At 37.8% G+C, this 14,585-nt stretch overlaps 1 protein-coding gene across 1 annotated transcript in view; it reads right to left on the bottom strand.

Moving 5' to 3' along the window:
- LOC149068042 (leucine-rich repeat-containing protein 45-like) overlaps positions 1–14,585 on the bottom strand; it is a 39,439-nt gene that overhangs the window by 19,798 nt on the left and 5,056 nt on the right. Inside the window, exons 3-9 of the mRNA XM_089251613.1 lie at positions 11,657–11,718; positions 11,092–11,162; positions 10,878–10,965; positions 9,936–10,026; positions 9,270–9,398; positions 5,793–5,905; positions 2,851–2,909 (exon numbers count right to left, since the gene is read on the bottom strand). Of these exons, the coding sequence (XP_089107739.1) occupies positions 2,851–2,909; positions 5,793–5,905; positions 9,270–9,398; positions 9,936–10,026; positions 10,878–10,965; positions 11,092–11,162; positions 11,657–11,718 (613 nt within the window). The remainder of the gene's footprint in view (positions 1–2,850; positions 2,910–5,792; positions 5,906–9,269; positions 9,399–9,935; positions 10,027–10,877; positions 10,966–11,091; positions 11,163–11,656; positions 11,719–14,585) is intronic.

Here is a 14,585-nt window from a genome sequence, read left to right on the forward strand (position 1 = left end):
ATGAAACCCCGTTCCTTTCTTAACGAAGAGTTGGGAGTTGGGTAGACGGCCCATAATCATCCCATTTCTGACCCATGGTTCTTGAATCAGAGCTACAAAATGATTATGGTTGCGGAAGGAAGCTGCAAGGTTGTAGGATGCAGCCTTGCTATGCTGTAAATTTATCTGCCTAAATAACATTGGCAAAGTATGTTACAAAATTTACTTATCAGTGGGTAAAATAATACCACTCGGTGTATAGGTTTAACCAAGGAGGTTGCAGAGATGTCCTAAGATAGATCAGAGTTGGACCCGGTGTTATACTCCAGGTCCAACGCCACTTCCATCTCTGGGTCATTGTCCTTATTTGCATCTAAGGGTCTGGAGGTAGACCCCGCTTCATCAGCGGGTGCTGACCGTCCTTCTGCCTGCGGAGTTGTTGGCTTCTCAGGCCGCTGAGTAGAAATTGTTGGCCTGTGCTGTCGAGATGGCTCCCTGAATATGACAGCACTCATCCACAATGCACGGTAAAAGATCTGGTGGCAAGCCACTCCACCATCGCTTGCTCCACCCCAATTACTAGGGTATTACCCCTATTTCCCGGGATGACAGCTCGCAGGTGAAGTTGTCCAGGCACCAAATCTTCATTGCATTTACTAAGTAGTTTAAGGGATTTGTTAGGATCCCTGTTTCCAGGAATCCAGACGAAGAATTTTTTCACTGGTGGTCTATCACCAGGTCCTAGGGCAAGGTACCCGGTGTGGCCATCAACGTTTGGTGGAGGTAGTAAACCGTTGATTACAGTTTTCAACCACTCCAGGGTGGTCTGGTCTCTGCATATAACGTGAAGGCCTTCCTCCCCAAAGATGGTTCGATCAACGTGAGGGTAAATACCCCCAGTGTCCTCCACCAAGTTGGTAATGTGAGACACATCAGCTGGAGTCAGTTTCCTTTCTGGATCCTTAGCCTGGACCCTGAGGGTGATGCCTTTCTTTGTAGCCCTGCTGTAGGAAGAGTCCTTGCAAGGCTTCTTGAATTTTGATTCTGGCGTGTCGCCAGGGACCCTTCCACGCTTGCAAGGAATGGCCCCCCTTTGTCTGTGAGGCCTTGACAGTGCCCGATGCAATACCTGAGGGTCCGGGTGTGACGGCCATCTCCTCATTCCTTGCATCATCCTCTGCCAAGGTCACATTTGCCAGAGCTTTTTCCAGGTTACACCTTTCTCTTTGGCTTTTCTTTTTGGTTTTCTTCTTCTCGTCGGCCGAGAGAAGTTGATTTCCCTCTATTCAGGGTTCTTGGCTTCTGCTTGTGCTTCTACGGGTGTTTCCGCACGTGCTTCGGCTCTCGTTTCCACCTCTCCTCCTGGTGCAGGGGTTAGATGCTTTGGGGATTGGCATCCAGCGTTTTTTTCTCTTTTTCCTTTGTTTTCCAAATTCATGGTCTGTTTGTAGAGAGAATGTGCGACCAGTATCTCTGGGTTTCCTCAGAGGGAGATTTCCTAGAGCTAACCCCAGATTCCTTCATGCAGCAGTGACCTCGGGAGAGCCCCCCGCATTGTCGAGCATTACCCCACCCAGGTGCCACCTGGAAATACAGGACGAGCGGGATTATACACCAGTTGATAGGGCAGCCTCCCTGTTGGCTAGACAGGGTTCGGGCCCCTGTACTACCTGGCGGCCCAGGAAACGCTAAACCCAGTTTTTCACCTGTACCCTCTACTGCAGACATCCTCTGATACCCCCATTCCATCCCCCACGGAGTTCCTCCAGTTCTTCTGATCGCACAAGGAAGAAGCTACCACTTTCTTTATTCGAGTCTCGTTGCTTTAGCATACAAGATCCCAGGGGGCCCCGACGTGGAGGTGAAGATAAGTGGCTTTGACTGAGCAGAGCCCACCGGACTTCGTCGAAATTATCCGCACAAGTCGAGGACTGGGTTTAGGGCTAATATCAATTCCATCAGGGTTTTTGACTCAACGTTGTCGAGAAATCCCTGCTAGCCTTCTGCCCCCCCCCCCCACAATCAGCTAACTCAACAATCAAGTGAATAGCCGCTGTGGTGGTCGAGTGGTCATAGTGACAGACTCGCATCGCAGGGACCCGGGTTCGAGCCCCACCGTCGCCACAGTGGTGGTCGGCTGAAGTTGGTTTTCTGTGGTTCCCAACTTCGAGGCGCAAATGCGAGCCGATCTCCACGGTAAAAAGTCTCGTCACAGAGAGCAACAGTCCTACAAACAGTACAAATATTCAGTCACTACACATCACTCACTTCACTTCTGAGATATAGATGGCAGCACTGAAAAATCATACACAACACTGGATACGCACTCAGACTGTTAGGTACACACACTTACGCTTCCAGCACAACTCACTAGGTAGTAAATTGCCCATGGCGATAGACCTGAGTTGTGCTCGGAAAGAAAAAAAAAATCAAGTGAATAATCTGTGGCATGTCATGCATTGCCTTCCTCTACAAAAGTTTGGGTCAATGACCTCAAGTGGATCCCGTGATCATGGGGACGAGACAAGAGTCTGGAAACAGAAAAACCACCACAAAGTCACTAGACACCACAGAGTGAGTTTTAAAATTTCTATGGTTGCTTTCTTATTTTATAACCACGTTAATTATGTGTCATTCTGAGAAATAAAAGTTAGTTACAAAAACAGCAACTCTTCAGTGGTTTTCTACCAAGTCTTCACAATACATGATGGCTATGTTGGCAAGTCAGCAACAATTCAAACCCAGGAACTGTTAAACACGAGGTCAGTGTAATAGCCACTCAGCTGCCCTTACATTCCCCCTTTTTTTAGATTATCATGCAGAGCTGGATAAGTTTGTATTGTTAATAAATTTACACAAAGCAAAGCTTACTTTTTGATTAAAGAATTTTCCTCTTCTTTCTTTTTCAGCGCTTCAATCAAGATCTTGACCTTTCGAAACAGAGATGAATGTTGATATCAGAATACATATAAATTATTTTGACTGAATCAGTAAATCATAAAACAATTTACTGTCAACTTCATTAGTCAGTCAAACAGTCAAACTTCATTAGCGGGTCACTCTGATAACACATCACTCTGCTTACTGGGTCACTTCTTAAAAATCCTAATTGTCTTCTATGGCGCGCACATTCTTATGTTATTCTCCTGATAATGTGTCTTCAGATTCTGCTTAAGGAGGGTCACTTTTATGAAAGTATGCCTTCAAAAATTTTCGTAGAAATCTAAATTCTTCATACAGTGTACACAATAAGCTCAATGCTCAATTATTGGTGGTTTCCCCAACATTAGACAGAGTATGTGCCCCCCACTATAAGGTAAGCTAACAGGTCTTCAGCACGGGGCCCAGCCCTAAGATAGAAAGAAGCCCTGCAACAGAGACCCAAAGTTTTATGTTCATACATTCCCCCCCCCCCCCCACCTCCATTTCCAAAGTGTAATTGTTGATCCCTAAAATTTTAGAATCTTTGTAACTCCTATTAGTTTTAAACATTTTTTTCTTTAATTTTAGTCTAATTAAAACGAGGCCACTATACGGCTTTCCAGGCCATACCCAGTTGAATGCATGTGTTAAGAGGACCCGGCAAGTGTGGCCCATTCAACCTGGAAAATTGAACCCCTGTTCGGCAAATAAATATAATTTTTATTCCTTTCAATACATTTTGATGGCCTGAACCATTTTTTATTATGGTTACTGTGTAGTTTTTAGCACAAAACCATAAAAGGCTACTGCAGTTAAAATGACCCTATCTTCAGGCTTTTGTGAAACACCATGATCTTGTGTTGGAAGGGTAACGTGTGTGTGTAACAAAAAAGTAAATAATACAAATTAATGTAATTAGCTACAATTAATAAATTTCTCAGACTAAACTCATTTTTGAATAACCAAAAGTCAGTTTTATGCGCAAGAATGCGTCAATGGGACAGAGGAAATAACTAGGGGTCATGGCTTTCTCTTTTTATTAGGTTATATTTTTGCTCGCCCAAGAGTGATCCAAAACAATCTGCTCGACTGTATTTCATTACTAGAATCTTTTATGGTAATATAATGATGCAGAAAAGTCTTTGGAAGACTAGCTGTTGACATATAAAAAGCTTGTCCGAAAAGAAGACAAAATTCCATAGTATCCCACAAATGAGTCAATCAGGGCTGGAACAATCTCCAAAAATTTATGTGCCAAGTTGGGTTTGTGACTTCAAATAATACATGCCTGAATAGATATTTCAAATGCCCAAAAAATACTAAATATTACAGGATTTACTTATTTCATTGTAAAAATCATTTCTCATTGTCAAAAAGAACGCACAAAATAGCTTCATGTAATAGTTATTCACATAAATCTTCTTTAAAAAATCATAATGAACACACAAAATTGTTAATATAAATCATCATCTGAATCTGCCTTATCACTAATGTGACTGTTGATATGATGACACCCAACAGAGAGAGTGTTTCCCCAATGTTATATTTTTCTTACTCTTTTGTCAGAAATTGTTTTTAGATTTAGGGTCAAATGTTTGCCAATTTTTGGACTATCAATCCTCATAAAAATTAGTGAGGGTACCTACTGAAAATCTAAGATGAGTCAATTATAATTTTTCATGCTGTTGGTGTCTGAAAAGAAGTCGGTGAGTTACAGTTCATTTTGCTCACAGAATCATAACCAATTTACGTTTCAGGACAGGATTTGGACAGGTGCAAAGGACGAAAGCAGCTCCAGGTCACAAAATATTAAGGGTCATAAAAATAAAATAGATCAAAATGCATTCATTAAATTAATAAGAATAACTAGTAGCATCATTAGTGATAAAATAATAGTACATTTAATTAAAAAAGAATAACACTAGTAGCTCCTAAATAACAATTATTTATGAAGTACCATCAAAAACCCTTGAAACAGCAAATTATACAGCATGTCCAGAAAGTCCTTGTTCAAGCCTCTTTCTTTTCAGCCCATTATTGTAACATACCTCAATTGAAAAGGGCTGAAATAACGTGCCCATTTTTTACATATGTCATATATTACTCTTGCTTCCCCATCCCCAGTAAGCTTTCTGAACACAATCCATTTATATGCCATAAGAGCCCCATATTCACCTGATTATGTACCCATGCAGTTGTTTTAGTGAGTCGTAAAATGACTGATCTTGCATCCCTGCATATAATCAAAACACTGAAAATGGTTTTTTTTTACTTGCATGGGGTTGGAAAAAATGAATGCCCGGTAAGAATTTTTACATGCCCCGGGGGCATGTCGGGCAAGAGATGATTTGCCCAGCCTTGGAGTCAATGCTTGCTTATCTGCTTAATAGCACCATATAGAGCGGAATTTTCAGAAGTGATGTGTGGTTTATTGCATCATTCTACATCATTTAATTTTCAGTCAGAAAGTAAAGTAATAGGGTTTCACTGCTTTGGTATTGGGTTGCTGTATTTTAGTTACATTTGACATCTATATTTTTTATGGGCATCCCTTCTTCTGTCCCCTCGGTGAGCAATTTGCCTAGTTTCCAATGTACAATAAGTAAAAATGCAATAACATAAAATGAACCAACTTGAACTTCATCTTTGGAAAGAATCGTGACTGGTTGGAGAGAGAGAGTTGAGAAATGAATCGTTTGTCTTTCTTTTATTTCTTATGGGGATTTATTCGCTTTAATATACAAAATTTTTAGAATATGAGCATGTTTACGGAACAAATGATGCTCGTAAACTGTTCCAAAGCATAAACATGGGCAAATATTACAACATGTTGTATGTATATATGTGCAGCAAAAAATAGCATAAATTGGTCATCTTAGGAGAGAACTCACTTGCTCATTTTTCACATTTTCCGTCTCAGTTAACTTCAAAGCCAAGAGGCGAGCTTCCTCTGCTTTCTCATACATTATCAGTTGTCTTTCTGCATTATTTCCTACAGCCGTTTCTGATGCAAAATAAATAAGATATAAGCTTAATAAATATTAATTCATACAAAGAATCAAAGATAAGTCACTTAATATACTCAAATATGGTCAGGGGTCTGTCCAGACTATTTTCTAGGGTCCTGTTTTTGTGAAAATTTTCTTTATTCTTGTTAAACTCGTCTTTAATTTTTTGTGAAAAGTAAGTAGTTTTGTAGAAAGTGACACAATATAGTTGATTCATCAGAAATGAAATGCCAAGTTTATGATTTTGTTAGTTTGTATTTTGTAAATGGGTGAAGGGTCTTTTCTCAGAATACAGATTTTTGAGAAGGGTCTGCTTTACAGACCGAAAGTTCGGCTGGACAAACCCCTGATGGTGTCATTTTAACCACGACTGCAACTAAGATGGTGTGCTGCTTGATTTTTGCACACCCCTTTCCATAGCCCACAGTGAAAAAGTCAACTCCCCATTAAAAAGTCTCGCCACAGAAGAGAGCAATAGGCCTCTACAACGATACAATTATTCACTCATAGCTAAAAAAACTGATGTCAGATGGCGGCACTACAAATATATATACAGTGGAATCCCGTTATAACGAACTCCAAGAAACCGGAGAAAACACTTTGTTATAACGAAATTTTGTTATAAAGGAATTTCAGATTTTTTGCATTGTTCCTATGTATACTTATTAGATGGATTAGAAAACTGTTCGTTAAAATGAGATTTTCACCATAACGGTATTCGTTAAAACGGGATTCGACTGTATATATATAACAAGCATTACACAAAAACAAACTTCACTTCAAGTGCACTACACATACAAGCATATTCAACGTGTGCCTAGTCGTTAGAAGTTTTGCAGAGGAGTATGGGCAAGGTGCATGTGTGGTTTAGTGGTAGAAGTCAACTGCACCACTCCCTTTCATAATATTATGAGCGAAGACAGTACTTTTTTGAGGAATGTGATGAAGATATCAACAGCAAAAATTTAAAGGAAGAAAACGCCCTAGGTGTTTTCTACATTATCCTTAACTATTACAGATACTTGGGGAGAAAAATGGTCAGACGCACAAACATACGAAGAAAACTTATACACTACACTGCAATTAAAATGATCATATTAGACTCAGAAATTTTTAGAACAGGGTCATTCCATTTCAAATCACCCGGCAAAATGTCAAAATGACACCCATAGTCTCCGATTTCAATGATTTTTTTTTTATTTGTTGCATTTACCATCCTTATTAACCGTATGAAATATTATGTGCATATCTATAAAACTTTTTGAGAAAAAAAATGTTGAAATTTATCAAAAACTGATGCAGATGACATTTCCGAGGCTCAATTTTTAAGCAGCATTGTTTGAGAAAATAAATCATAACTTTTTCAATTTTCAATATATTCAAGTGAAATTTTCACTAAAGTGTTCACAAAAACATACAGAATATGAATAAAAATAATTCATACACTTACATTTGAAATTTACATGTAAAAAAATTATGTAAACTTTGTTTTTGTGGGATTTTTCGTTAGAAAAAATACAATTTTTCAAACGTATTTTTAGACCAGAGGCACAGCAGTTACCAAAACAACTTTTATTTTAAATTTCTCCTAAATATATGAAGTAAAATACTGGGGAAAAAAAATAATGGTTTTTTGACCGTTAATATGTTTATTCTGGCTCGCAACACAAAATTCATCGAAATAAGATTGGATCGTTCCGATTTCAAATCATTCAACTAGATACTGAAATGCAACCCATCATCCCAGATTCCAATTATTATTTTTTATTTATTGCTTCTACCATGCTTGTTGACCATGCAAAGTTTCATGTACATATCTCAAAAACATTTTGAGAAAAAAAATGTTTTCTAACCTCACGAATGACGTCTCTTAGGCTAACCCCATTCAAGCAATATTATTTGTGAAAATATATCATAACTTTGCAGATTTTCAATATATTCAAATGAAATTTTCACTAAAATGCTCACAAAAAAATGTAGATTATGACTAGGAAAAAAAATTTAAACCTTTGCATTAAAAAATTAGATTGCAAAAAAATCGTTGAAATTTAATTTTTGATTCTTTTTATAATAAAAACACAATGGCTCACCTTTGCTTTTTCATTTACAAAAGCTCTCCTGTTTTTCTCACGGCATATTCAGTGACATTGAACTCTTTTTTTTTTTTCCTTGTTCCCATTTCTTAAAGCAGGGGCCAGAGTTAAAATTTGCCCCTGTTGTGATGGGTAAATTGAGTCTTATTTCTAATTAACTTTATCAAAATATTCATATTTTCTTTCTGTTTAATATCTTCATTATGGTAAGTGTGCTTTGAGATTCATTTTATGGTAATTCTTCAAAAACTTTACAAACATTTGATTTTAAAGTGTTGTAAGCAGATGCAACTTTTCTTTTGGCATTGTTTGACTTGCACTGTGGAGCTACCGTATGAAGTTTAATTGGTGACTCTTCTATGTTCTGTAGAGATGAATTTATTTCTTTAAGTGCTTCTTGTTTAATAATTGACATTTTTCCAAGTTACTTCTCTACATTACTATCACTGTTCATCTCTTCACAGTATTCAGTTTCTTCATTTAATTTATTGTTGTTTATATTCACTGTCTCTACAGGCATGGCATATTTTTTGCCCTGGAATTGATTTTGTACAACCGTTTATTTCATTTATACATGAAAAATACAAGTTTACTATCCTTAAACCTTTTGTTATTTTTTTTCTTATGACATTTTAAAGGATTAAAGCATGCTTCCGGATATATTTCATACTTTGAGAAAAAAGCTCTATGATGCTTAAACACACAGTAGATAGATATAGATGGCTTCTTTCTCAGCCAGAGATATCAAGGAAACAGTTATTTTCCGGATATTAAGCTGAGGTGAGCTCGGAAAGAAAAGTCATCACGTCTCTGCCGGGACTCGAATCCAGGCCTCTTGCATACTGGGCAAGCATGCTTGCAATTCCAATTAAGACATTGGGAACTGAGTACAGAAATTTTTGTGAATAAGAGAGCCTTCTTACCTCCCAGTCTTGCAGGTTGATAACGATAACTTATAGGGAAAAAATGAGTCTGCTTCAAACATAGCTTCAAAATATCCGAAAAAAAATTACTTCTGACAAGGAAAAAAGATAACATAAACCAAAGTTCTGATAAAATTATGACAGGAATATTTCCTGTGTTATGTTATTTGTCTGTTTCATATGTAGCGTAAGTGATAGCAATACCCAAATCATAACATTACCAGAGATTTTAATAAACACTGCCTACTGTATTCTCTTCATAGTGAGAAACAGAATGTAAAACATAGTGTTAAAGAAGTTGAAGTGTTAACCAGGAATAAACGGCAAGAAATCTCTGCACTAACCTATCCCGTTTTCGATCTCTAGAGGAATGTTATTGCCTTCCACGAGGACTCTGATTAATTTCTTGTTCTGTGTCAGCAGATTCAAGATAGCTCTTCCACCAAGTAAGCCCAAGTTGTTCCATTGAAGTCCTGAATTCAAAGAAAAAAATTTCAAACTTACTTGTAAATATAAACTGTCGCCTAAATAAATTAAGCCAACTTCTTATTTAAAAGGTGAAGGTGTAAAAGTAGTTTATTTCATGGCGTAATTTTTAGTTCTAAATCTATTGATTATCTGCTTTTAAAAGTTCAAAATTTGCCAGAGTGCGCAGATTACCTTTCGATTTTTTGTAATTCTGTATTTGTAACGCCATTGTCAAAAATAACTCTGTAGGTGTGGGAACATTTACCATAATTGTTGAACTTGCAGAAAAAAGTCCAGAAATTTTACCTAGGTATCAATAAGTTATTCAATTAAATTTAAGGTATGGGAATTGCAGGGACAATCATGTCAAAAAATGACGCATGAACTAGTGAACAATTTGTGGCAGATTTTTTGTCACGCAAAAATGTTTTGAATAAATACTAGCAACTGTATCTTCCCGAACATCTTGCGTGTATAATGAAGAAAAAAAATTGCAAATCAATATTTTCTTCCTTAAAAAAAAACAACAGGTCTAATTTTACCTAAGTATTCTAGGCTAGTGTTCCTCTTCAAAGCTTCACAAAGTGACACAGCACAATCGTGATTCAGCTGATTGTTTCTCAAATCTAACTCCTGGTAAAAGAGAAAAAAACACATAAGACTGCAGCGAGGAGTAAAACCTAAAGAAAATTCCGGGTGGGGGGAATTAAGACAAAATGGTCATCATCTCACATGATAAACAAATTTTGAAAATGCAGATTCTAAAATATAAAGGTAAGAAAAGGTTGGAGCATCCAAAATATATAAGACAATGATGTAAGTCATGCATATATGCTATGGCCAAAGCCTGAAATCAGCCAGTTTGCGAATTAGTCAATTTGCTTGTAAATTGACCAATGTCAGAACGCCAGGCTTTGGCTAGCCAGTTCATGAAATGGCTGGGGGGGGGGGGGGAAGGGTGTGATCAGCCGAAGTCGGCCATGATACAGGGTCATTGCCAAGTTCGCATATTTTTCCATGGCGAAAATTAAACAAATCAGTGAATAAAATTGATTCAATCGCTCGGTCGGTCAGCTAAAACACTGTGGAAATGCGCAATTTTGTAAAAAAAACATTCACAAGAATCGCCGAAATTCAATTTCCTGATTGAAGTTCTGTTTTTTCACGGACGAAATTATCTAAAAAAATGTTTTAATGCAGATGAAGCAGCAATTGTCAACAATTTATATGTAACCTAACAGAGCACAAAATTGATGTTCGCTTATAACGAGAAGTCCATCACAACACAATGATTTTTTTTCTTAGCTCTCATTATAACAGACTTTTACTGCATTAATTGTGTGTGTCTGAATTTCATTATAAAAGCACAAGTTATCTTTATATTATAAGTTAATGTTATCTTAATCTTTATATCATCTTATATTCTAGCAACCTCTTGCGTAATTGCCCCCCGTAATCACCCACAGTACAAATACGTAAGATACCTTGAGGGTACTGTTGACGGAGAGTGCTTGGCAGAAGGTGTAGAACTGTCCGGGAAGTAGACCCATGGAATTCCATTCTAATCTCAGCCTATAAACAAAATATTCATCAGATCTCTATATAACAATATACAGGGAGGTATTTTACGTTTCTAAATATGAAAACTACAAAACAGGAGTGAATGGCAACAGATCACTTTATCCAACTGAAAATTACTTTTCGATGTGGGTGTTATGACGCAACAACTTTCCAATCGCCTCTGCCGATTCCCCTTTTATACTATTACCCTGAAAACAAAAGAAAATGCACATGAAATGTACTACAGTATAAAATGAGTCGGAACAAACACCTAATTGAACTTTTATATCACGGAGGATTCTGGGAAGCTGTCCTAATGGTCAAAATGGCAAGCAATTCATACAATAGACCCTTTTTATAGGGCTTGGGCAGGCACAGGGTGGCAAATTTGAGAAAAGAATAGTCAAGAAAATTCTACTGGGATGGAAGAATGGTGGCAAAATTTGTGAAGCTCCACACAGGAAGCTATAAATGCTTCTCTGAGCGTCTGGTGTCTCATGAATTTTTATTATTCAAAAATTTTAAAAAATTATGTGTCTAAACAAAAGCATAGGCTGCTGCCCCTTCTAACCAGTTGCCCAGGTGCATCACATCCCTTGCTTAAGCCATCCCTGACTAGGCAACCATTTTGAACATTGCATTGCCCATAACTTACACCTATTTATCAGTTTTTTTTACCTGCAGCGATATCTCAGTGACTTACCTTCAGTATCAATGAAGTGACCGATGTATTGCTTTCAAGACCTTTCATGATTTCTATGACACCTGCGTAATAGTAAAGTTGGACAGTTTACATTCAATCAATTCACTTACATGTATAAAATGGTTTTTTTTTTCTGTGTGTGTGTTCTGCATACAAACCTAAAATTTTGGTCCAATCTGCCCAAATTTTGAGCATGTGCACTAAAAATACCTGGCATGAACAATGACCACCTTAAAACTTCATCAGAGTTAGACAAATGGTACGAAAAGCTTGGAAAACTGTCCCACAGTGCCATGGGCCCTCCCCCAAGGCAGGGCTCCAGCATAGGGGCCCCGGGACAATTCTTACCATTTTTTTGTTTTTCCGCACTATAAATTCACCATAGAGGGAGCCCCATTGATATTCTGATTTGTGGGCAGGGAGGGGGGAGGTGCCACCACAGATTACAGCCTGAGACGCCCCAAACTGCCAAATGTGAGGGCCATGCACAATGCTTTTTGTCGACATCAACAACTTTTTGAATGCACGTTCTGGTCATCCTACATGGTCACAAACATCCTGCATATTTTGGTTACAAAACAATGTTTCTTCGTCATGTTGCCCTTTATAATAGTTTTCCATGACAAATGGTTTGCTGGCGTTATTGCCAGTAGCGAAATAAATTCTCATATGCTTGAATTTGTGCATACGTGTACTTACCATGAATTATTTATTTTTATGATACCAAGTGCTATACAAAACTTGAACCATACACTGCCAATACTTGTTATAGCAACACCCATCACTCCATCAAAAATAGATGATATATCAATAAAAGGAAAACATAGGCCTATAGTTGTTATATGAAAATATTTAGGACTTATCCTACAGCTCGTTATAATAGAATGGTCACTATAATTTGGGGAGATCAGTATAACGAGCAGCGACTGCATCATCTTTTTCACCAATTGCAAGTATTTCGCTTCTAGAGATGCATAGTCCTTAAAATGAGTGGTACGATTGTGTTCACATTGAAGTACATAGGAGGTGGGTGAATGTCTCAACCAATAGGAGGCTTGTGTGAACCCAAAAGTGTATGGGAGAACTGAGCATCATGAATGAGCAAAATTCACCATTAGGCAATTCACCAAAAGGAAAATTCACCACTATGCAATTCACCAAAAGGAAAATTCACTGACATGACAATTCATCCACAAAGAGACATGGTGAGTGAGCAGATGAGTAAGTGAACGAATTAGTGACTGAGCAAGTGAGTGAGCAGTTGAGTGAGTCTCTCTCTCACCCAATTACTCCTATAGTTAGTCAGCCACTCACCTGCTCACTCAATCACTCATATGGTCACTGAACTGCTCACTCAATCACTCATATGGTCACTGAACTGCTCACTCAATCACTCATATGGTCACTGAACTGCTCACTCAATCACTCATATGGTCACTGAACTGCTCACTCAATCACTCATATGGTCACTGAACTGCTCACTCAATCACTCATATGGTCACTGAACTGCTCACTCAATCACTCATATGGTCACTGAACTGCTCACTCACCCTAGTCTCTGAACTGCTCACTCACCCTAGTCTCTGAACTGCTCACTCACCCTAGTCTCATATGGTTCCTTATACAGTTACTCATTCCCCTACTCAGATGGTCACTCATACAGTTACTCACTCACACATTCACTTACTCACTGGTCACAAACTGTTGCCTGTGAATTTTCCCAGCTATGATTTTTCGGTCAATGAACTGCATGGTGGCAAATTGTTCGTCTGTGAATTTTCTGTTACCGTATTGTTTAGTGTTGGTCGGTTATCTAGATCAGTGGTGGGCAAACGTTTTGAAACGCGACCCCCCCCCCTGACCAAAAAATTTATCTCGATCCCTACATGAACTGACCATATGTAACGGTTTTCCGATGTTTTGCCAGTAAATGTGCTGTTCCAAAAGCACTTTCCGAAATGATTGCTTCAATTTTAATTGGGCGATATTAACTTCCAAAGATATTCAGCTTTTTTTAAATATCGTATAAATATTTACTTTGTTTTTGATGTACTTGATGTCCCTTATGCGAGATGGAAGTGTAGCGAGGGTGTATAGTCCTTGATTTTTGTATACAGGGTGATTAAGAAAAAATCATCTGATTTCAAAACGATTCTACACTTGAAAAATCGCCTATTTAGAAAAAATTTCATGAAAAATGGACACATTCCCCCTCCCCCATATATTCACATATTACTAATCATTCTATTCCGTGTTTTCAATTTTCAAGAAATATTCAGTTTTGAAATAGGATGATTCTCTCTTAAAGTCACCTTGTAAAAATATTAACTTTGATATCGTGTGCCGCATGCTAGAAGTAGGAATGTGCATAGATTCCTTTTTTTATCAGCTGTTTGGATACCCCTTGTTTTGCTATTTAACTTGTGCCTGAAATGCGAACGTAACACACGTGTGTTTTTCAATTATGCCCTACTGGAACATTGCACATCCGTGATTTTGGCGTTATGGAGCTGATATGTTGATTATTGTACAAGTAGAATTAGATGGAATTGCATTGTATGATAAGTGGTAATTAGCTCAGCTGAATTCTTTAGTTTCAACACATTTTAAAATAAAAATGAATTTCTTGTGTTTTGGAAAATCTCTTTCTCGAGACCCCCCCCCCCCTCTCTAGTTCATTGACCCGATCACCCAAGGTTTGCGCACCACTGATCTAGATGATCACTTGTGCACTTTTTCAAATGCAGTAATTTAAAGAAGGACTGGACAAATCGCAAAAAAAAAAAAAAGAAAAATGCAGGTGGCAAAAAAAAAGTTTTTACCCGAAAAAAAAACGTCCAAAGTAATATTTCTCTTGACTTTTTCAGGTCATAGTGACCCTCTTTCATATGTAGGTAGATATGATGCTATGAATTCCTAGGCATTTCAT

The sequence above is a fragment of the Pholcus phalangioides genome, unplaced genomic scaffold, assembly GCF_987345545.1.
Source record: "Pholcus phalangioides strain wild (caught in Gottingen) unplaced genomic scaffold, Ppha-v1.0 ptg000027l_1, whole genome shotgun sequence".
In the NCBI taxonomy this organism is placed as follows: Eukaryota; Metazoa; Arthropoda; class Arachnida; order Araneae; family Pholcidae; genus Pholcus; species Pholcus phalangioides.